The following is a 25620-nucleotide window of genomic DNA, read 5'->3' as shown; positions in this document are numbered from 1 at the left end:
ATGCCCTGCGTCAGGAGGTTGATAGCTTCGATGGAAACGACAACTGTTCCCTGTTGGCCAGTGATAGGCTGTTCCTGGGAGACGATGCTGGAACTGTTCACCATGTGAGCGGAGCTACCAGGCTGACGGGCCATCTGAAGCCGCCAGTGGAGCTTCATCGCCCCGAGCGGCTCGAAGGTATGAGCGGCCTACACTTGGGTAGCCACTGCACTGGACATCAACTGGTGGACAGTGAGGACTCTCCATCTGTCCGAATCTCTGCTGAGTTCCGCAAGGCCATGCAGGAGAGCTGGGCCACTGCCAGGGCGGAACCCGCGACGACCCCCCCAGAGTATTTGATGTGGACTTGAGAGCCACATATACAGTCGAAGTCGAAAGTTTACATACACCTTACCCAACTATATTTAAACTTAGTTTTTCACAATTCCTGACATTTAATCCAATTAAAAATTCCCTGTCTTAAGTCAGTTAGGATCACCACTTTATTTTAAGAATGTGAAATGTCAGAATAATAGTAGAATTATTTGATTTCAGCTTTTATTCCTTTCATCACATTCCGAGTGGGTCAGAAGTTTACATACACTCAATTAGTATTTGGTAGCATTACCTTTAAAGTGTTTATCTTTGGTCAAACATTTCGGGTAGCCTTCCACAAGCTTCCCACAATAAGTTGGGTGAATTTTGGCCCATTCCTCCTGACCGAGCTGGTGTAACTGAGACAGATTTGTAGGCCTCCTTGCTCTCACACACTTTTTCAGTGCTGCCCATTATTTTCTAAATTCAATACCTTGAATTTGTTGTCCTTAAGCAATTTTGCCACAACTTTGGAAGTATGCTTTGGGTCATTGTCCATGTGGAAGAACCATTTGCGACCACGCTTTAACTTCCTGACTGATGTCTTGCGATGTTGCTTCAATTTATCCACATAATTGTTTTTTCCTCATGATGCCATCTATTTTGTGAAGTGCACCAGTCCCTTCTGCAGCAAAGCACCCCCACAACATGATGCTTCCACCCCCGTGCTTCACGGTTGGGATGGTAACTTCAGGTTGCAAGCCTCCTCCTTTTTCCTTCAAATATAATGATGGTCATTATGGCTAAACAGTTCCATGGCCTTGTTGGCTTGGCTGAGCTTCCCTTTGTGACAGGTGTGATGGTGTCAACCGTCACCGCCATAGGGACATGCCTGGGGGACCCATGCGCTTTGGGCGCCAGAGTAGGTCCCCTGACACTCCCTTCCCCGGCCGCTTCTCCCGGTCTCAAAGTGCAAAGTGGGAGGTGTGTGTGTAGTCCCCATGGGTGTTGTCCTCAGTGCTTGAGGGGTACCGACTCCAATTCTGGTGCAGTTCTCCATCTTTCAGGGACCACGGTGGACGACCCCCTGAAGAAAACCCTGCTGCTAGAGATTTCCTCACTCCTGGACAAGGGTGTCATCCGCAGGTTTGAGAACCGCTAGGTGGTTTCTACTCTACCTATTTTGTGGTCCCAAAAAGAGATGGAGGGTTTTGACCGATTCTGGACCTCTGCAACCTCAATGGGTACTTGATGGTACTGAGGTTCCATATGCTGTCCCCAGCCCACGTGTTGCAGGCTGTGTCCAGGGACCAGTGGTTTGTGACGCCGGACCTGATGGATGCGTACTTCCATGTTCCTGTTCACCCAGGTCATTGGCAGTACCTCCGATTCGCTTTCGAAGGGAGGGCTTACGAATTCATGGTTCTTCCCTTTGGCCTCTCCTCGGCACCCCGCACTTTTGCAAAGTGCATGGATGCTGTCCTGACACCTCTCACGTCCCGAGGACTGTTGAGCCTCAATTACCTGGATGATTGGCTGATTTGTGCCCCGAACAGGACCCAGGTACTGTCAGTGGCAGGCTCCTGACCCACATTTGTTGGATTTGCACTATTATACATGACAAGAAGAATCATCTGATGTCCACCCAGAGAGTGGCCTTCGTTGTCATGGAACTGGACTCAGTTCTCATGAGAGCATGCCTGCCCACCAGAAGGGTTCAGGCTATCTTATTTTGCTTGGACCCCTTTCGACAGGGGTGGTTGCTATCTGCCCTAACCGGCCAACGCCTGTTGGGCTTGCTGACAGCAGCCTTGTTGTTTATTCCTCTGGGACCTGACCAAGGCCAGGTTGGCCAGCGGCTGTTGGCTACCCCCTTAGAGTGGCATGCACATCAATACACAACAGCTGTATTGCTGGCCCTGTAGTCTTTCCTTCCATATCTGAAGACATGTCCTGGTGAGAACAAACACCACAGTGGTGGCTTATCTCAACCATCAGAGTGGACTGAGGTCCCAGCGCCTCCATATTATGGCACAGGACCTCCTTCTCTGGGCTCAGGGATGTCTAGCATCTCTACGCGCAGCACATGTACCTGGCATCCTAAATGTGGCAGCAGATATGATCTCAAAGGAGGGCCTGCCACCTTGGGACTGGAGCCTACATCCCCAGGTGGTGCAGCACCTGTGGGACAAGTTCGGTAGGGTGCAGGTGAACCTGGTTGCCTTTCTGGACAATGCACACTGCCACCTGTTGTACTCCATGTCGGAGCCACCAGGGCCTCTGGGCTTGGATACTCTGGCTCACGATTGGGCATTCCCCCCTTTTCCCCTGATCCAGGCTATGCTGGACAGGACCAGGATAGCAGAGCATTGTCTGCTTCTGGTGGCCCCATACTGGCCCAGACGACCCTGGTTCAGCCTTATCGTGTTCCTGTTGTCTGGGACACCTTAGCAACTTCCCCTGAGACCGGAGCTGCTGTCTCAGGTCGGGGGAACTCTTTGGCATCCGAGGTCGCACCACCTCAGTCTGTGGTTTGGCCACTGAACGGCACCAATGGTGCATGTTAGGACTACAGGAGGGTGTAATGAACACCATGCAGAGCACAAGGGCGCTGGTTACAACCGCGGCATACCAGTTGCGCTGGCGATTGTTCTGCTCTTGGTGCACTGGTATTGAGGTTGTGCCTGAGTCATGCGGGGTGCAGTATGTCCTCCAATACCTGCAGTCTTGCTTGGATGAGGGCTTGGCAGCCTCTACACTGAGAGGGTATTTGGCCGCTATATCTTCCTGCCATGCGGGGTGGATGGACAGGCCAGAGGGACGCCATCACTTGGTCTCCAGGTTTCTGAAGTTTTTTTTTTTTTGCCTGCGTCCAGCTATGACCCGCTCAATGGCGAGCTGGGATCTGGATGTGGTCTTGGCAGCTTTGGCAAAGCTGCCTTTCGAACCGTTGAAGCCTGCCTCCCTGAAACACCTCTCTATGAAGGTGGTTTTCTTGATAGCGATAACTTCCATGAAGAGGCTGGGTGAGCTCCATGCTCTTTTGGTGAGTTCTGAGTGCTACTGGATGGACCCCGGGGAGAGGAGTGTATCTCTCCGCCCCAACCCTTCATCCCTCCCCAAGGTTCTGTCGGCAGCCTTGTTGTTTATTCCCCTGGGACCTGACCAAGGCCAGGTCGGCCAGCGGCTGTTGGCTACCCACTTAGAGTGGCAGGCACATCAATACACTACAGCTCCGAGCTGTATTGTTTGCTCTGTAGTCTTTCCTTCCACATCTGAAGACATGTCCTGGTGAGAACAGCCAACAACACAGTGGTGGCTTACATCAACCATCAGAGTGGACTGAGGGACTCTGCCCCAACCTTTCATTCCTCTCGAAGGTTCTGTCAGGCAGACATGTGAACATCCCTTTTTATCCTGTCTGCTTATGACCTCCCCCCAGCAGTGGCGGGGGAGTCTGGGCCTCCCTGCGGCATGTTGTGCCCTGTGAGGGCACTGGCTGCCTATGTGGAGCGGACAAGGTCAGTGAGAACTACAGAGGTGGCACATTCAGCATGAGGTGTGGCTGCGTCCTGGGCGCTAATATCTGTGCTGCGGCCAGCTGGGCTTCTTCTTGCACCTTTGCTAGGTACTATCCGGTAAATGTGGCAACTCCCTCTGCAGTTGGTTCAGTGGTCCTGGGCGTTGCTACCCCTTCCACATTGATGGCCCCTGCGTCTCGGTCCCGCGCTGGGGCTTTGCCGCTGGCTGGCCAGGTCCCTCTAGCACTGACTAATCTGGTACGGGTATACCAATATATTAGAGTGATCCAATATAGTGATACATAACGAAGGTTAGTTATGTAACCATGGTTATTTGAGCTATATGGATCACTCCAAACCTCTACGGTGCTAGAGGCGCCTCAAATGATGTAGAGAACGTGTCGCGGCCATGGGGTCTGTATATTGGGGCAGACCCCAGCCGTGACACAGGTGTACACGGGACTAAGTCTGTTAATCCTCACCTCGGATGTATCCTTCCTCCGCGCAGTGATACCAATATATTGGAGTGATCCATATAGCTCACATTAACGTGGTTGCATACGTAACCTTCGTTTCCATTTAAAAACTGCTATCATGTCATCATTCAAAGATGTCGTGTGTGTGTGTGGTGGGTGCATGGATGTGTGTAGGTCTATCTCAGGTATCCAGGGCAGACAACAGAGGGTACTACTGCATCCCAATGAGAACTACCTGTTCTACATCAAAGCTGTCAACAAGGCTGGAGCCAGCGAACAGAGCGAAGCTGCTCTCATATCTACCAGGGGTGAGAGCGAGTCCCGCGCGCACATACACTAACATACACACACCCACACACACTGTGGTGGCAGGGTAGCCTAGTGGTTAGAGCATTGGACTAGTAACCGGAAGGTTGCTAGTTCAAACCCCCGAGCTGACAAGGTACAAATCTGTCGTTCTGCCCCTGAACAGGCAGTTAACACACTGTTCCTAGGCCGTCATTGAAAATAAGAATTTGTTCTTAACTGACTTGCCTAGTTAAATAAAGGTACAATTTAAAAAAATGTAAACTGACCTCTGTACACTGTATCCAGGAACTAGGTTCCACCTGTTGAAGGCTTCGGCTCACCCTGTCCTGAAACTGTCTGAGGACCAGACCACCCTGTACTACCCCCAGGACACATACACAGAGAGAGGGGATGTGGTTAACGAGTGAGTTTTGTATTGCTCAGGTATCTTCTGTCTGTGTGATGTGTGTGCTGCTCTGTAATATAATGTTTGATGCAAAGTTTATGCTTTTACTTGGCTGACATTTTGCCAGGTCTCTGGATAAATGAGATGCTAAGTGTGTGTGTGTGTGTGTATGTTTTTTTTTACCCCTAGATGTCCATCTGTCCTGGGTGAGTTGTTACCCATGAGGGGGCATCACTACTGGGAGACCAATGTGACCAGAAGTTCTGCATACCGGGTGGGAGTGGCATATGAGACAGCCAATAGGGACAGTCTACTGGGGGAGAACAGCACTTCCTGGTGTCTGCATTGTGTCCCTACACCCTACAGGTATCTATTCCTTTATTTATATCCAATCTCTTATCTATCCTTATTTCCCAACAGCCTTTTCTATTAGGGGTTCAAGCAGCGAAGCTGCAAGAAACCCTATTCTATTTGTTGGCATTAATTCTTCTTCCGTAAGGGCAAATTCCAATGCAAATTCCTGTGAGATTGTAAGGTCTACAAGGTGAAGACTTTGCAAGACGGTAAAGGGCCCAGGCCTACACCCCCTCAAGCAATATCAAATCAAAGTTTATTTGTCACGTGCGCTGAATACAACAGGTGTAGACCTTACAGTGAAATGCTTACTTACCGGCTCCAACCAATAGTGCAAATAAGGTATTAGGTGAACAATAGGTAGGTAAAGAAATAAAATGACAGTAAAAAGACAGGCTACATACAGTAGTGAGGCTACATACAGACAACGGTTAGTCAGGCTGATTTGAGGTAGTATGTCTACCGGGTCTTTTGACATAATTGAGTTCACCGGTAGTTTTTTTCTTGTTAATGATGAACCAAACTGTTGACTTGGGCATGCCCAGGGTTTTTGCAATGTTTCTGATGGATTGATTTTCATTTCTGAGCCTTATGACTGCCAGCTTCATTTGAATCGACACAGCTGTCTTCCTCATGTTGTCACACCCCAACAACACCTACAAAGGCAATAGCAAAGTCTAGAATCAATACTATTCATTAACAGCTCTCCTGCATTCACTAACGACACAAATTAATACATCTGCCTAACGACACACACCAGTTCAACAAATACTTGTAGTACCTTAAAATGGGGGGACCATGTACAAAAGGTGCTGTCATTTTTAAACGGTTCATCCGATATGTATGAAAATACCCTCAAATTAAAGCTGACAGTCTGCACTTCATCGGCATTGTATCATTTCAAACTCAAAGTGCTAAAGTACAGAACCAAAATAACAAAAAATGGCCACTGTCCAATAAATGATGGTGCTCACTGTATATCTCGAACTGTTTGACTCAGATGGATGTCAGTCTAGAGAACTTGTAAAGTCATGTTTGGCCGCATGGGGGCACTATTGGACAGGACAAAATATTCAAGATCTTCAACTAGGTAAATCCGCTCTTAGTTTTATGCACCTCATTGCTGGAACCAACTACAAAATACATTACAATTGTATTGGATGTTTTTGTGCCGCTTGGACAATTTCAATTATTGATTGGGGACCGTCGCACTGTATTTCTGGAATATTTGTGTTCTGTAATCTTAGTTTTACATTGTATCAGATTTTTTAATTTTTAATTTATTATGAATTGTATATGCAGGGCTCCCTTGTGAAATAGACCATGGTTTCAATGGTGACTCCCTGTTTAAATGAAGGTACAGTGCATTCAGAAGGTATTCAGACCCCATGACATTTTCCACATTTTGTTACGTTACAGGCTTTTATGTTTGAGATGCTACTTACTAAATTTGGTGCCGATCGGTCCAGCCGTTATAGAGAAGAAAATGTTTAAAGAGATTCTCCGGTACTTTTGTTTACTTATTAGCCAGTAGTTCTGAATGTAGTGCTCACGAGCCAAAAGTGGTCCCCGAAAATTGCATACTATGTGACATGTGCACCACGTCATTGCTCCCTCTTTTACTCTTGCTATGTGTGCATGATGTGCCTCTTGCTAGATGTCACTCAAATGGCAAGGGGCTGAAGCTCGTTGGTAGAACTTGAATTGCTAGTGGGAAAATGTTACGTGGGGGAAAATATAGGGAAAATGGTGGTGCACAGCTTTCAGAAAAAAATAGATTTCTTGGCTAATTGAGGTAAAACAATAATTCTGCTTATAGATTATGCATGTATGAACTACACTTTGACATATCCAGCCCAAAGCGGGAGGTTTAAAAAATATTTCGTAGTCGCCAATGTTCTGGAGCATGTCTTTAAAGTAGTCAACATTAAAAAAACAATGTCCAAAATACATCAAGGTTTGTTTCACCAATTCGGTGCCTTTTGAGATGAGTAACTTGGTAAAAATGTAACATTCTGTCATAAAGAGCGCATTCTGCTTAATTATAAAAACACATTTTCCCATTGACATAAGCTCAACCTTCGTTTACGTTGTGACATACTTCGGAACTAATGTTTTGGACATGACTGACTTTATGACAAATTATCCTATTTACATTTTGTAGTTAATGTTTGATTTCTTTATTAAATCAGTATATATTTTTTTGTTATATCCTTGTCAATCCAAATGCCTAGGTATTTATATGCAGAATCCCAATGAATAAATATGTAGTTCATCAGATTTGTTGTTGAGATTTAGAGAACAACATGTATTTAGTCTTGCCCAAATTAAGTACAAGTTTTTGTAAGACAACAATGTCAGATTGTAGGTCTATCAAGGCCTGGTCTACATTTGGGGCAATGGCATACAGTGCCTTCAGAAAGGGTTCAGCCTGATTTTAAAATGGATTACATTTAGAGTTTTTGTCACTGACCAACTATATAGTTGCATGTGAACACTATTTGTTAACTTTTCCCATCACATAACCTGACATACTTAGCCCTATGCTACAACACCAGCTGGACGTAACAAAGTCTGTATCAGCCAATTACAAATGTTGACGTAGTTAGACGTGATTTAAGACTTTTTTTATGAGAGCGTCCTTAACAGAAGTCACACGGCACCATCTGCTAATCAAAATGACTAAAACACACACAAAAGTTCAATTGGAGAGAGAGCTCAGTGTTGCAAGCTAGGCTTCTGTTAATTTTTGCCATTTGCAGCATGTTCAAATCCCAGTTTTTTTAATGTAAATTATATTTATTGTAATATGTAATGAATATATTTAATGAGGGGCTTCTTGCTGTCCCTCTTGCAGACCGACATAGCCTACTGCTAGACAGGGGTGGAGATCTGCCGGAGTGCATCGGAGCCACGCTTCGCCTCTTCTCAGAATGGTGCTTGTTTAATAAAGTTTAGATCAAAGCTAATTCAATGTCTTGCAAGATCACTTAATGATTCTACATAGATTCTACACTTAATGTATTCTAAATAGGCCTAACATACCAAATATTAAAGCATAGTTTAACGTTACTGTTAGTGCAAAAAAACACTTAATTTCTGATGTAGGCTACACTTACATGCAGTGGAGATTTTAGCATGTAAATCTTGGTGGGGCAAAGAAAAAAATGTAGGATCCATAAAGCTGTCCCAATACCTTACCACTGCTATCAGCTGAGCCTTGTCTGCCAGCGAAACAGTTCATTCAGCCACATGTACTGCCTTTTAAAAAACATGACTGACTTGCTTAAACAAGGTAGGCCCTATCAGTTTGTGGACACTGTTTGTCACCGTTATCGTGCAATGAATTTAGTGTTGTGTATTGGCTTTGCTGGCATGCACCCCACTTTAAAAAAAAATTATAATAAATTTGCCCCATCAGGATTTACATGCTAATATCGCCACTGCATGTAAGTGTAGCCTACATCAGAAATTAAGTGTTTTTTTGCTCTAAAAGTAATGTTAAACTATGCTGTAATATTTGGTATGATATGCCTATGTAGAATACTAATGAATCATTAAGCGATCTTGCAAGACATTGATTTAACTTTGATCTAAAATGTATTAAACAAGCACCATTCTGAGAAGTGGCGAAGCGTGGCTCCGATTCGCTCTGGCAGATCTCCACCCCTGTCTAGCAGTATTCTATGTCGGTCTGCAAGAGGGACTGCAAGAAGCCCCTCATAAATTAATATGTAACAAATATATTTAACAAGGTTTTTGCTGCACCCTTCTTGGCAACTCACTATAACTTTAAATCTAAATTGTCATTTCAAATGAAAAACTCACTTGGGATTTGAACTTGCTGCAAATGGCAAAGATAAACAGAAGCCTAGCTCGCAACACTGAATTTAAAAAAATGTGTGTGTTCTAGTAATTTTGATTAGCAGGTGGTGCCGTGTGACTTCTGTTACGGACGCTCTCATGAAGTGTTAAATCACGTCTAACTACGTCAACATTTGTAATTGGCTGATATAGACTTTATTACGTCCAGCTTTTGGTGTTAGCATAGGGCTATGTCAGGTTATATGATGGGAAAAGCTAACAAATAACGTTCTATCACATGCAACTACATAGTTGGTCAGTGACAAACTCAAATGTAATGCATTTTAAAATCAGGCTGAACCCTTTCTGAAGGCACTGTATGCCATTGCCCCAAATGTAGACCAGGCCTAGATAGAGCTACAATCTGACTTTGTTGTCTTACAAAAACTTGTACTTAATGTGGGCAAGACTAAATACATGTTGTTCTCTAATTCTCAACAACAAATCTGATGAACTACATATCTATTCATTGCGTGTAAATACCTGGGCATTTGGATTGACAAGGATATAACAAAAAATATACTGATTAATAAAGAAATCAAACATTAACTACAAAATGTAGATAGGATAGTTTTGGTCATAAAGTCAGTCATGTCCAAAACATTTGTGCCGAAGTATGTCACAACGTAAATGAAGGTTGAGTTTATTTGAATGGAAACATTTGTTTTTATAATTAAGTACAATGCTCTCTTTATGACAGAATGTTACATTTGTGTGAAATCAACGTTTTTTTTATTTCAAATTGTCAGTAGAAACGACATTTGTTCAAACAAGTCAGCCTTATCAGCTATGTTTTTTAAAGGCAGTAAATGAGGCTGAATGAACTGTTTTGCTTCTAGACAAGGCTCCACTGATAGCCAGGTGTAGCAATGGTAAGGTGTTGGGACAGCTTTATGCAGGCCCTAACAGTTTGTGGGCACCGTTTGTCACCGTTATAGTGCAATCAATTTATTGTTTAGTGTTGTGTAGTGGCTTTGCTGGCATGCATCCCATTTTTTTTTTTTTTGCCCGACCAAGACTTACATGATTACATGCATGTCTGGCTCTGATGGACATGGCGGCCTCGCGACTAGCTGTATTTTGTTTTTATGTATTTTTTACATTATTATCTCAGGAAATGTTGTGTCATTACATACAGCCAGGAAGAACTGTTGGATATCAGAGCGGCGGTAACCTACCAGAACTACCAGCATTACGACCAGGAATACACTTCCCTGAAGCAGATCCTTTGTTCACTCTCCCCAGTGCAATTGAACTCATTCCAGAGGCCCAAAATATCGCTGGCGGAGGAGAGGAACTTGGAGCGGCCTGCTGGTTCGATTTGCACACCACTCACCGCTTCTGAGTATATTACTGGCTAATGTTCAGTCTTTGGATAACAAAGTTGACGAGCTCAGGGCAAGGATTTCTTTCCAAAGAGATATCAGGGCCTGTAACATACTTTGTTTCACAGAAACTTGGCGCTCTGGAATGAAATCGGTCCAGCCAGAGGGATTCTCAGTTCATCGGTAATTTCCTGTATTACTAAGTGAAAGGAGAGGTTACAAACCACACACAAGTCAGAGTTATACTTTAAACTTCACATTTTAATAATATGAGCTTCACCATAGCCCTTTGACTCTCAGATCAATTCAGTGTCTATAAATGAATTCTGAGAGTGCTTACAAAAGAATACATCATCTTTTATAGCCAAGATACACCTCTCTCAACTCACAATGACGAACCACAGTAGAAACTTCACAAAGGGCCTTTTCCTTGAAAGAGGAGTAATCCCATAGCCAGATAGCATTAGTTATAAATTATCGTTCAGTTTGATCTCTAAGACGAGGTTCTACTTCTCGTTCTTGGTACTTCCTATTACCAAAACATTACCTCATCCAATGGCATATATCAATTGTCAATTCTAGATACTCCCATCTCAAATACAACCCACCCCTGGACAAGTTCTCTGAGAGGAGTGAGCCTCTAGGTCATATACTATGAAAGATACGTTTCAACATCGGAGGGGACATACTTTGGTTCCAGACACTGTCGTACTCTTCCCCCCAATGGGAAAAGGAGGGAATGACTGGAGTAGACATTGTGTAGCCCTTCACATGGTTTAACAGATATTCACATATGAAGACGATCCTGACCTCTCCCCTCTCTGGGCCCCAAGTGACTTTTTCCTCCACAAGCATATTATGAAAATAAAAACTAATTCGGATTCAGCTACGACAACAGGAATAAATATCTCTCCGGGAAGCAGAAAGGCGGAGGTGTGTGTTTCATGATTAACGATGGTGTAATTGTAATACATGAACTCATGTCCTTTTGTTCACCCAACCTAAAATATTTCACAAAAAAATGCAGACCGTATTATCCCCCAAGATAATTATCCTCGGTCATTTATATCCCCACTCAAGTCAATACCACAACAGCCCTCAAAGAACTTCACTGGACTTTATGCAAACTGGAAACCACATATCCTAAGGATGCATTTATTGTAGCTGGGGATTTTGAGGATGAGGCTGCTGAAGTTCTACCAACATATCGATTGTTGTACTCACACGGGTAAAACATTCGACCACTGCTATTCAAACTTCTGGGATGCTTACAAGGCCCGCCTCTGCCCTCCGTTTGGCAAATCTGACCACGGCTCCATTTTGTGGCTCCCTTCCTATAGGCAGAAACTCAAACTGGAAGTACCCGTGCTTCGTACTTTTCAACGCTGGTCTGACCAATCGGAATTCAACGCTTCAGGATTGTTTTGATGAGGTGAACGGGGATATGTTCTAGGTCGCTTGCAAAAATTATTTAAATTAATACACTGAAACAGTGACTGAGTTTATCAGGAAGTGTATAGGAGATGTCATACCCTCTGACTATTAAAACCTGAAACCATGGCCAGATGGCACGCATCTGAAAACGCAAACCACCGCATTTAACCATGGCAAGGTGACTGAGAATATGGCAGAATACAAACAGTTATTCACTCTGCAATGCAATCAAACAGGCAAAACATCAGTATAGAGAAGGTGAAGTTGCATTTAAACGGCAGGGTCAAAAGACGATCACGGACTATAAAAGGAAAACAACAAGCCACATCGCCGACACGTCTTGCTTCCGGACGAGCTAAACACCTTCACCCGCTTTGAGGATAACACCGTGCCACCGACGTGGCCCGTTACCGAGGACTGTTGGGCTCTCCTTCTCCGTGGCCGATGTGAGTAAGACATTTAAACGTGTTAACACCATCTGGGTCTGAATCCTGCCCTGTGCAACTGGGTTCTGGACTTCCTGATGGGTCACCCCCAGGTGGTGAAGGTAGGAAACAACACTTGGCCTTCTGGGCAGAGTTGCAAAGACAAAGCCATATCTCAGACTGGCCAATAAAAATAAAAGACTAAGATGGGCAAAAGAACAGACACTGGACAGAGGTGGGCCAGCCCCTCTGAATCGGGTGTGTAATCCTAATGAAAAAACAGTATACAGTTGAAGTCGGAAGTTTACATACACCTTAGCCAAATGCATTTAAACTCATTTTTTCACAATTCCTGACATTTAATCCTAGTAAAAATTCCCTGTTTTAGGTCAGTTAGGATCACCACATTATTTTAAGGATGTGAAATGTCAGAATAATAGTAGAGAATTATTTCTTTCATATTTAATTTTTTTTCATCACATTCCCAGTGGGTCAGAAATTTACATACACTCAATTAGTATTTGAATTGAATTGTCTATAGAATTGAGGTCAGGGCTGTGTGATGACCACTCCAACACCTTGAATTTGTTGTCCTTAAGCATCTCTCATCGTCACTCAACACCTAGGTTTACCTCCACTGTACTCATATTCTACCATACCATTGTCTGTACATTATGCCCTGAATCTATTTTACCACGCCCAGAAATCTGCTATTTTTTATTCTCTGTCCCAAATGCACTAGACGACTAGTTCTTATAGCCTTTAGCAATACCCTTATTCTTCTCTTCCTCTGGTGATGTGGAGGTCATAGACCCCCCTCAGCCCCCAGCTGTGCCCTGGACACCATATGTGAATTAATTACCCCCCCCCATTTATCTTCAGATTTTGTACTGTTAGGTGACCTAAACTGGGATATGTTTAACACCTACAATCTAAGCTAGATGCCCTCAATCTCACACAAATGATCAAGGAACATACCAGGTACAACCCTAAATCCATAAACATGGGCACCCTCATAGATCATCCTGACCAACCTGCCCTCTAAATACACCTCTGCTGTCTTCAACCAGGATCTCAGCGATCATTGCCTGCGTCCGTAATGGGTCCGCGGTCAAACGACCACCCCTCATCACTGTCAAACACTCCCTAAAACACTTCAGCAAGCAGGCCTTTCTAATCGACCTGGCCCGGGTATCCTGGAAGGATATTGACCTCATTCCATCAGTAGAGGATGCCTGGTTATTCTTTAAAAGTGCTTTCCTCACCATCTTCAATAAGCATGCCCCATTCAAAAAAATTTAGAACTAAGAACAAATATAGCCCTTGGTTCACTCCAGACTTGACTGCCCTTGACCAGCACAAACACATCCTGTGGCGTACTGCATTAGCATTGAATAGCTCCCGTGACATGCAACCTTTCAGGGAAGTTAGGAACAAATATACAAAAGCAGTTAGGAAAGCAAAGGATAGCTTTTTCAAACAGAAATTTGCATCCTGTAGCACTTTGATTTGACAAACTCCAAACGTTCTGGGACACTAAAGTCCATGGAGAATAAGATCACCTCCTCCCAGCTGCCCACAGCACTGAGGCTAGGAAACACTGTCACCACCGATAAATCCACGATAATTGAGAAATTCAATAAGCATTTTTCTACGGCTGGCTATGCTATCCACCTGGCTACCCCTACCCTGGTCAACAGCTCTGAAAGCCCCCACAGCAACTTGCCCAAGCTTCCAGCATTTCTTCTTCACCCAAATCCAGATAACCGATGTTCTGAAAGAGCTGCAAAATCTGGACCCCTACAAATCAGCTGGGCTAGACAATTTCTGCTGCATTTGTTGCAACCCCTATTACTAGCCGGTTCAACCTCTTTTGTATCGTCTGGGATCCCTAAAGATTGGGAAACTGCCACGGTCATCCCCCTCTTCAAAGGGGGAGACACTCTAGACCCAAACTGTTACAAACATATATCTATCCTGCCCTACCATTCTAAAGTCTTCAAAAGCCAAGTTAACAAATAGATCACTGACCATTTAGAATCCCACCGTACCTTCTCCGCTATGCAATCTGGTTTCCGAGCTGGTCATGGGTGCACCTCAGCTGCGCTCAAGGTCCTAAACGATATCATAACCGCCATCGATAAAAGACAATGCTGTGCAGCCGTCTTCATCGACCTGGCAAAGGCTTTGGACTCTGTCAATCACCACATTCTTATCTGCAGACTCAACAGCCTTGGTTTCTCAAATAACTGCCTTTCCTGGTTCACCAACTACTTCTCTGATAGAGTTCAGTGTGTCAAATTGGAAGGTCTATTGTCCGGACCTCTGGCAGTCTATGGGGGTGCCACAGGGTTAAATTCTCGGGCCGACTCTTTTCTCTGTATATATCAATGATGTCGCATTCGCTGCGGGTGATTCTTTGATCCACCTCTATGCAGACGACACCATTCTGTATACCTCTGGCCCTTTGGACACTGTGCTAACAAACCTCCAGACGAGCTTCAATGCCATACAACACTCATTCCGTGGCCTCTAACTGCTCTTAAATGCTAGTAAAACTAAATGCATGCTCTTCAACCGATCGTTGCCCACACCAACCTTCCCGACTAACATCACTAGTATGTACCCAAATGTTTAATATCCATAATTTGTATGATTATTTATTTGAATTGTGCGCCCTCCAGTTTCACCGGAAGATGTCGACAGGTGCCCCGCTAGTGGGACGCCTAGCCCTAAGTCTCCTAACCTGCTATGAAGAAGTCATAGCTATAGCGAAGTGGCTTGTTTTTAGGGAATCTCATCCACGGAATTTGATTTCTGGTCAGGACCAAATCTGAACCAATCATAGGCGTCATTTTTGGTTCAGATTTGGTCTGGCCTTGATTTGGCCCAAGCACCTTTGGCAGCGATTACAGCATTGAGTATTCATGGGTATGATGCTACAAGCTTGGCACACCTATATTTGAGAAGTTTCTCACATTATTTTTACCCCAATTTCGTGAGATCCAATTGGTAGTTAAAAGTCTTGTCCCATCGCTGCAACTCCCGTATGGACTCGGGAGAGGTGAAGGTCGAGAGTCATGGGTCCTCCGAAACACTACCCTGCCAAGCCACACTGCTTCTTGACACACTGCTCGCTTAACCCGGAAGCACCAATGTGTTCGGAGGAAACACCGTCCAGCTGGCGACCGAAGTCAGCTTGCAGGCATCCGGCCCGCCACAAGTAGTCAGAGCATGATGGAAAAAGGAAAACCCTCCCCTAACCTGGACAATGCTTGGTCAATTGTGCGCCGCCTCATGGGTCTCCTGGTCACGGTTGGCTGTGACACAGCCTGGGATCATACCTGGCTGTGAAGCAGTGCCTTAGACTGCTGCAACACTCTGGAGTCCCGTGTCACCCATTCTTATCTCAGGTCTCGCAAGAGATCGGATTCAAGTCTGGGCTTTGGCTGGGCCACTCAATGACATTTGGAGACTTGTCCCGAGGCCATTCCTGTATTGTCTTGGCTGTGTGCTTCGGGACGTTGTCCTGTTGGAAGGTGAACCTTTGCCCCAGTCTGAGGTTCTGAGCGCTCTGGAGTAGGTTTTCATCACACTTGTTAGATAAAATCCTTCTTTATATCCCCAAAAGTCAGTTTAGTTGGCGCCATCGATTTTGAGTAATCCAGTCGTTCAACATGCAGAGAAAAGAATCCAAAAAGCTATCGCTAAATCTTGTTAAAACAAGTGAAAATACATTTCTATGTTTTCCTGAGGTACCCTAAAATGTAGTTAAACTATAATATTTCATATGGAAAGAAGTATGTTCAATAGGAAAATATTAGCAGATGCGCACGCACACAGACTGATTTCCAACTCTAAGTACCAGTATTAAAACTCATAATCCTTCATCGTTTTGGAAGAAACAAGCCTGAAACCTTGAACAAAGATTTTTGACATCTAGTGGAAGCCATAGGAATTGTAATCTGGGAGCTGGATTTGGATATGCCCCTATGCTTTCCATTGTAAATCAAAATATATTTGATATTTGATATTCTTCAAGGTAGCAACCCTTTGCCTTGATGACAGCTTTGCACACTCTTGGCATTCTTTCAACCAGCTTAATGAGGTAGTCACCTGGAATGCTTTTCCAACAGTCTTGAAGGTGTTCACACATATGCTAAGCACTTGTTGGCTGCTTTTCCTTTACTCTGCAGTCTAACTCATCCCAAACCATCTCAATTTTTTTGAGGTCGGGTGATTGTGGAGGCCAAGTCATCTGATGCAGCCCTCCATCACTCTCCTTCTAGGTCAAATAGCCCTTACACAGTCTGGAGGTGTGTTTTGAGTCATTGTCCTGTTGAAAAACAAATGATAGTCGCACTAAGTGCAAACCAGATGGGATTGCGTATCACTGCAGAATGCTGTGGTAGCCATGCTGGTTAAGTGTGCCGTATATTCTAAATAAATCACAGACAGTGTCACCAGCAAAGCACCACCACACCTCCTCCATGCTTCAAGCTGGGAACCACACATGCGGAGATCATCCGTTCACCTACTCTGTGTCTCACAAAGACATGGTGGTTGGAACCAAAAATCTCACATTTGGACTTATCACACCAAAGGACAGAATTCCCCAGATCTAATGTCCATTGCTCGTGTTTCTTGGCCCAAGCAAGTCACTTCTTATTGGTGTCCTTTTAGTAGTGTTTTCCTTGCATCAATTTGACCATGAAGGCCTGATTCTCTGAACAGTTGATGTTGAGATTGTGTGTGTTCCATGAACTCTGTGAAGCATTTATTTGGGCTGCAATCTAAAGTAAGTTAATTCCTGATTTCTGAGGCTGGTAACTCTAATGAACTTATCCTCTGCAGCAGATGTAAATCTGGTTCTTCCTTCCCTGTGGTGGTTCTCGTGAGAGCCAGTTTCATCATAGTACTTGATGGGTTTTTTCAACTGCACTTGAAGAAACCTTTCCAGATTGACTGAGATTGACTGAGCTTCATGTCTTTAAAGTAATGATGGATGGTCAGTCCTCTTTGCTTATTTGAGCTGTTCTTGCCATAATATGAACTTGGTCTTTTACCAAATAGGGATATCTTCTGTATACCACCCCTACCTTGTCACAACACAACTGATCGGCTCAAACACATTAAGAAGGAAAGAAATTCCACAAATGAACTTTTAACAATGCATACCTGTTAATTGAAATTCCAGGTGACTACCTCATGAAGCTGGTTGAGATAATGCCAAGAGTGTGCAAAGCTGTCATCAAGGCAAAGGGTGGCTACTTTGAAAAATATAACATATATTTTGATTTGAGACACGGTTACTACATAATTATATGTGTTATTTCATAGTTTTGATGTCTTCACTATTCTACAATGTAGAAAATAGTCAAAATAAAGATAAACCCTTCAATTAGTAGGTGTGTCCAAACTTTTGACTGGTACTGTATATAGTGTATTTATGTGTTGTATTGTGCAGGGCTCATTTGGAAAGGAGACCTAGGTCTCAATATGTCTTCCCTGGTAAAATAAAGGTAACACATTTATAATTTGCCCAACAGTGGTGTGGAGAACTCATTGTTATTGTTTAACTGTTTCAAATTTTTGCAAGTATGGCGCCGCCCAGTATTAAAACATTGTTTTTGTAAGGTGAAATGGAGCCCATTTTGACATTGCAATCACATTGAAACTAAAACACAGGTACGTGTTGAACCAGCGATATGCCTGCTCTGAGGGCGTAGTGGTGAGGAGAAGTGATTAGGTAAAAACAGTGTTCTACGTTTTCAATTGTTTGACGGAAACGCAACTTTTCTGATGGAAAAACAGAGCATCACAACGGCCCTCCCACTACGTACTACCCCCCCCATCGAATTCCATTGTTGCTGCGTTTTTTTTAACGCAACCTTTACTGATATGGTACTAAAACAGTGCTGCGTTAAGCTAATGCTAACTGACAGTGAAATTATCTCAATGTTTTTTTTCTCACTCCCTCTCTCTTATTCCCTCACGTCTTTCTCTAGTTGTCGGTTTGAGCTGCTCCACGGCAGTGTTCAGTCAGATGTGTTCGTGGGGGAGGTGCCCTCTCATATTGGCACACTGCTAGACTACAAGCAAGGCCGCCTGTCCTTCTATAACACCCAGCGCGGCCAGCTGCTCGGGACCCTCACCCACTGCTTCACCCAGCCATGCCACCCTGTCCTGGGCATGGAGCAGCCAGGCACCCTGAAAGTCAGCATGGCCCTGGAGGTGGCCGACTTCGCCAAGCATAGCTAGCCAAGCACCAGAACTTCCCTATGCAAGATATGTGATCATAAGTACCCATGGATTTAATAGAAATCAAATGTTATAAAGCTAGAACAGTGATAGCTACACTTTTAATGGAATAAATAGCCAATCTCTCTGGACTCTCCCCGATGAGGGTGGTGGCTATAGCTGTATCAGGACATTCACTGACTCAGTGATGAAAGAGACAGGAGTGAGAGGAAGAACTGTAGTTGCTTCAGTAGTATAGATTTGAAAGAAAGTGCAAATCTTGAAGGTAATAGGAAAAATATTTTATAAATAGGAAAAAAAATCTGAGCAATAGTCAATATCTATCACTCAATTATTGCTGTTTTATTTCTCTTGTGAATTTGACTGAGTGTGTTCTTGTTGAGGTGAAATGTTTAATCTCTGAGATTAGTATTAATTCATCTTTTGGCTATATTTTTTAACATGTTTTGTCAATTGTTTTGTGTGCTTTAATTTCTCCAGTATCTCCTCTCTTTTCTCAGCAATCTTAATCATCTCTCCTAGAGCCTTTAGTAGGTACAGTAGGCACACAGCCGAGATGCACATTAAACTGTATGTAACTACCAGGGTATTGAACCCAGGTAGTCTGTGTGACTCAATACTGTGTTAGCCCACTGAGCTACTTGCAAGGCAAGTTCATTACTTGGAGATTGTGTGGATAAAGATACTAGTAACTATTTTGTTTAAAACCATAGCACTACTTGTGTTTCATGTTGTGAATACTGGTGTATAAATAACCTTGTAAACAGATATGTTGAATCTCTTCTGTGTGTTTGTTTGGAATCATTTCTGAATGATGATGAATTAAAGTTGTTTCTCTTTGTTGAATGTCTTCATGTTAGAGTCTGATGGAGAGATGGCTATTTTTGTATTTGAGACAGCACTGAATAAACTCCTAAGGAGATCTAGAAGGATCTTTAATTTTATGAACTGAAAGACAACACATGCGACTCCTGACAACTGCAACAGCTTGGGACTGATGTGACAGCATGCACTAAACCAGAGAATGCCGTTATCAGGAGCAATTACAACAAATAATGTCATCACTTCCTAAAAGGTTTAAGGACTCAATCCGTATCGCTGAAGTTCAGCGCTATAGCGAGCTTGATTTTTAATGGTAATTTTCAATTGAGCTGACATATGCACGTTTTTACCATGAATACAGTCTCCAGGAACAGAGAACATTGTCATTACATTTCAATCATACTATAGCGTGGAACTTCAGCGTTACGGTTTGAATCTGGCCCTAAAACAATATAATGAATGAGCAACATTAGGTCAAAATTAAAGATTAATATTCTTGGACAAATTCAATGAGATATTTGCGGGAAAGTATACATTTATTTTTAATAAACAGGATGAACAAACATACATGACAATGCAGCAAAGCCCTAACCCAACCCACCCTAAAATAAAATACAGGAGACGAACAAAATAGCAAATATGCTTCTTAAGACTTGTGCAAACAAACTGTGGAATTACTGACTCACTGAGTCATGCAACTTGAAAGAGAGCTTGATTTTGGCTGTTTTAGGGCACCCCACTATATTTGACACAAGCTACCATGCGTACTGTGATCTGAATGCAAAAAATGTGGCATGGAAAAGTGTTGCAACACAAGTTAACACAATTATATATATATTCATTTTTACATTGTTTGCAATCTGATATGTGACACATGTTAATGCCACAATAACATGCAAAACAGGAAAGCACCCCCCAAAAAAACTGCGTTTTTCTTTGCTAAAAATGTGTGGCTCAAAATGACGGGTCACCACTGTATATGTTTAAGTTATTAATGGGGCGAGTGACAGACAGGAGTTGGGGGCTCAACATTACCCAATTGAACTTTGCATGTCACATGTTCCATACGTGACTGGATCACAACCAGTCATATCTAGTATCAATAACAGCAACATTTGCAATGCAAATTCAAAGAATTCATTAATTTGGACATTTGCTCAGTACTTGAAGGGCGAATAGAAACCCTCTTACAGACCTCTTTGAAGGTGGTAGCACGTTACTGCCATCTAGCGTATAAGAATGGTACAACACAAGGCATATTCTTTAAATACACTACAATTCAGCCATATATGAGACTTGGCACAGGATTAATAATGGTAACTTCAACCCATGACAGATTGAAGAATATTTGATTCCTCATTGTACATACAGTACCAACACATACATAAGCATAATAATACAGTCTATCACATTTTTTAAGCTTAATCCAAAGTTGTCCATTGTTGTTCAGTTGGTAGATCATGGTGCTTGTAATGCCAGGCGGGTGGGTTTGATTCCCGAATATTATTATTATGGCAAATATAAAGTGGTTTACCTTAGATTTTTTAAACAGGCCTAAAAACTGGAAATGCTGTCTGAAGAGATTGGTGACTGCATTTGGCCAGTAGTGAATAGATGTGTAAAGAAAGTAATATATATATATATATATGTGTTTTTGTCTTAACTTGTGACTCATAAAATATTTGATTTGGGGTCACAGGTAAAATGCAGCAATAACATTCACTTTTATTCCCTATCAAGAGAAGGAAGGGAGGTAGGGGAGAGGGAGTTTCTTCAACCAAACCCATCTACATCCATTCTCTCCCCCACACCCACATCCCTCCATACAAGTGTCATCTGTCACCACCCTTCAGTAAAAAAACATATTTGAAGCAAATTTAAACATTGGGCAGTTGAACAAGAGAGAACAAAGTTTAGTAGGATGGAATTGGTGCCAACAGCAAAACAACTTCCTCTGATGTATCCTGGACAGAAAGAGAGATAATACCAAACGACATGAGACAAATGGACAGACACACTTTGATAGCATCATGCCTAATAGGAAGTGTAAAGAAGGGTATTTTCTTAAAGGACAGGGAAGGAGAGGAGGATCTCAGCTGAAGTACAATAATTCTGATATGTTCTGTCCAGTTGTTCCTCAAACAGGCCTGCAGATGCCATCAACCAGCCTACATACAGTTGAAGTCAGAAGTTTACATGCACTAAGGTTGGAGTCATTAAAACTAGTTTTTCAACGCTATGGACAACGAACACAATTGCATTTTATCGATGGCAATTTGAAAGCACATGGGTACCGTGACGAGATTCTGAGGCCCATTGTCGTACTATTTATCCGCCGCCATCACCTCATGTTTCAGCTTGATAATGCAAGGCCCCATGTAGCAAGGAAATTCCTGTACGCTGATAATGTCCCAGTTCTTCCATAGCCTGCATACTCACCAGACATGTCTCCCGTTGAACATGTTTGGGATGCTCTGGATCAACGTGTAAGGCAGTATGTTCCAGTTCCCGCATAATATCAAGAAACTTCACACAGCCATTAAAGAGTGGGACAACATTCCACAATCATGATCAAGTCCATGCGAAGGAGATGTGTCACGCTGCATGGTTGTCACAAGAGATACTGACTGGTTTTCTGATCCACACCCCTACCATTTTCTTTTTACTCAACTGTGGCGAACAGATGCATAGGTTTGAAGTCGGAAGTTTACATACACTTAGGTTGGAGTCATTAAAACTCGTTTTTTCGTTTCACTCCACCAATTTCTTGTTAACAAACTATAGTTTTGGCAAGTCGGTTAGGACATCTACTTTGTGCATGACGCAAGTAATTTTTCAAACAATTGTTTACAGACAGATTATTTCACTTATAATTCACTGTATCACAATTCCAGTGGGTCAGAAGTTTACCTACACTAAATTGACTGTGCCTTTAAACAGCTTGGAAAATTCCAGAAAATTATTTAATGCCTTTAGAAGCTTTTCATAGGCTAATTGACATAATTTGAGTCAATTGGAGGTGTATCTGTGGATGTATTTCAAGGCCTACCTTCAAACTCAGTGCCTCTTTGCTTGACATCATGGGAAAATCCAAATAAATCAGCCAAGATCTCAGAAATAAAATTGTGGACCTCCACAAGTCTGGTTCATCCTTGGGAGCAATTTCCAAACGCCTGAAGGTACCACGTTCATTTGCACAAACAATAGTACGCAAGTATAAACACCATGGGACCACGCAGCCATCATACCACTCAGAAAGCATACGCGTTCTGTCTCCTAGAGATGAAAGTACATTAGTGTGAAAAGCGCAAATCAATCCCAGAACAACAGCAAAGGACCTTGTGAAGATACTGGAGGAAACAGGTACAAAAGTATCTATATCCACAGTAAAATGAGTCCTACATCGACAGAACCTGAAAGGCCGCTCAGCAAGGGAGAAGCCACGGCTCCAAACCCGCCATAAAAAAGCCAGACAAAAATAGAACTGTTTGGCCATAATGACCATTGTTATGTTTGGAGGAAAAAGGTGAAGGCTTGCAAGCCAAAGAACACCATCCCAACCGTGAAGCACGGGGATGGCAGCATCATGGTGGCAAATTCACCCAACTTATTGTGGGAAGCTTGTGGAAGGCTACCCGAAACGTTTGACCCAAGTTAAACAATTTAAAGGCAATGCTACCAAATACTAATTGAGTATATGTAAACTTCTGATCCAATGGGAATGTGATAAAATAAATTAAAGCTGAAATAAATCATTCTCTACTATTATTCTGACAATTCACATTCTTAAATTAAATCCTAATTGACCTAAGACAGGGAATTTTTACTAGGATTAAATGTCAGGAATTGTGGAAAAACTGAGTTTAAATCTAGTTGGCTAAGGTGTATGTAAGCGTCCGACTTCAACTGTATCATCTGTGAGTGAACTGTGAGGATTGTCAAGACAGAGAGAGAAAGAGAGGGAGAGAAAGAGATAAAGGGAGAGTTAAATGTTAATTTGTGATTGTTTATTCCACTTGCTTTGGCAATGTTAACATGTGTTTCCCATGCCAATAAAGCCCCTTTGAATTGAATTGAGAGAGAGAATAATCACAGTTGAGCATTCAATTAGTAAACTACTGTAAAACTGTTCTAGAGTCATATTGTCTCAGCACAGTAGGGTACAGCAGGGTTAGAGAGATATGCAGACTTACAGTCATGGGGCTAGGGTTAATGCTTCTCATCAGGATGTTGTAGGAGGTGGTAGTGCAGGACCTTTATAGCATCATGTCCACTGGATATGGCTGAGTGACTGAACTGTGTGAATGGTCCTATCGGTGTATATTCGTAAGAGAGGGAAATCAGTAATGAAGTACACTGAACACAAATATAAACACATAATTTAAAGTGTTTCATAAGCTGAAATAAAAGATCCCAGAAATGTTCCACATGCACAAAAAACACATTTCTCAAAATTGTTGTGCACAAATTACATCCCTGATAGTGAGCATTTATCCTTTGCCAAGATAATCCAACCACCTGACAGGTGTGGCATATCAAGAAGCTAAAATGTGCAGTTTGTTCACACAACATAATGTCATAGATTTCTCAAGTTTTGAGGGAGCGTGAAATTTGCATGCTGCCTACAGGAATGTCCAACAGAGCTGTTGCCAGATAATTGAATGATCCTTTCTCTACCATAAGCCGCCTCCAACGTTGTTTTAGAGAATTTGGCAATACGTCCAACTGACCTCACAACCGCAGACCACGTTTGACCATTCCAGCCCAGCACCACCACATCCGGCTTCTTCACCTGCAGAATTGTCTGAGACCAGCTCCAGCGACAGCTGATGAAACTTTGCACAACCGAAAAATTTCTGCACAAACTGTCAGAAACGGTCTCAGGGAAGCTCATCTGCGTGCTCGTCGTCCTAACCACCCCTAACTTGTCACAACACAACACAAATTGCCTTCACCAATCCAATGTGTTTAGATTTGTGGAAAGTACTTACCTGGTGCACACTTCAGGAGAAAGGAGATATTTTTGGGATGCACCCATACTCCACTTACACCTTGATCACACCAACAGTGTTCTTGCGTTTTGGTACACCAGAAGTACATTAATTTCCAATGGAATGCTGCCTTTGCCTTGCTGCATTGCATTGCCGAGGCAGTGCTTCTACGTGGTGCATACGTTGGATTCATCGAACGTATCTATCAAATTGTATGCGTAGGCTGCTTTACAGAAATGGTATCAGAAAGTGAATGCTGAACTTTTGTTGTACATATATCCAGATGATGCAGCTTACCATTTTGCGTGGTCGAGGCGTTGGTTGTGACATCTACAGTATGGAAAGGCTCCAAACGTCCACGAGAGGTCACTAGACCCAAGTATAGACCCTAGGCTACTTAAGGTGAGAGCTCAATCAGGAGCACAGCACAGCAGCAGTTCACGAACATGAAAGCTCCAAGTTAGTCACCTCACCAAAGCTTCAGACCGGTAAATGTTTATGAATTCTATTATGTTTGTACAGTCAATCTGGAATTATTGCATTGATGATTCACTGGGTACTCAACCAAAAAGTAGTCTTGCGTCACGTTATATTGCCCTCCGTGCGCTGAAGGCTTTTTGCTCACAATGCTGCACAGTCCCCATACCGCGCAGATCAAGGAGCAGCATATAGGTCGCCTTGAACGAATGAATTGTCCTGCCTGGTAACTTTTTCTCTTAGGCAAGTACACTGGATGCATAGGATGCTTTTCCATTGTAGCTTTTTCCATTGGGACGTGCGTTCATCAGATCCAAATTTTGTGACATGCGAATTTAGGTAACGTGGTCGTTGGTTGACGTCTCACGAGAGCAATAGTTTACTGTAGTTTCTCTCTCACGCGCTCTCTCTCTGTCATTCACACATTTATTTATAACTCTTACCTTACGAAAAAAGGTTGCAGTCAGAGTTTCTGAAAGAAAGAAACAAAGAAAAAGAGCTGTTGGTGAGTAAGGCTGCTGGAATGCTGCATTACTGTGTTACAAAGTGCAGGAAACTGCTATTCCATAGCTCATACAGCTTTTTACAGTAGTATCTTATACACACTAATAGTTTCCCCATATGGAAAACTCATGTATTATAATATGTGTACATATATGTATATATGCATATATATGCATCA

At 42.9% G+C, this 25620-nt stretch overlaps 1 protein-coding gene across 1 annotated transcript in view; it reads left to right on the top strand.

Annotated features, from left to right (window-relative positions):
- The window catches only part of cmya5 (cardiomyopathy associated 5), a 61026-nt gene extending 41535 nt beyond the window's left edge, over positions 1-19491 (top strand). Inside the window, exons 11-14 of the mRNA XM_031815692.1 lie at positions 4466-4599; positions 4886-5003; positions 5175-5351; positions 18396-19491. Of these exons, the coding sequence (XP_031671552.1) occupies positions 4466-4599; positions 4886-5003; positions 5175-5351; positions 18396-18648 (682 nt within the window). The 3' untranslated portion in view covers positions 18649-19491. The remainder of the gene's footprint in view (positions 1-4465; positions 4600-4885; positions 5004-5174; positions 5352-18395) is intronic.
- Positions 19492-25620: the final 6129 nt, after the last annotated feature.

Source organism: Oncorhynchus kisutch, linkage group LG3, assembly GCF_002021735.2.
Source record: "Oncorhynchus kisutch isolate 150728-3 linkage group LG3, Okis_V2, whole genome shotgun sequence".
Lineage (NCBI taxonomy): Eukaryota > Metazoa > Chordata > Actinopteri > Salmoniformes > Salmonidae > Oncorhynchus > Oncorhynchus kisutch.
Note: the sequence above shows the minus strand (reverse complement) of the source record. Positions and strands in the feature narration are given on the sequence as shown.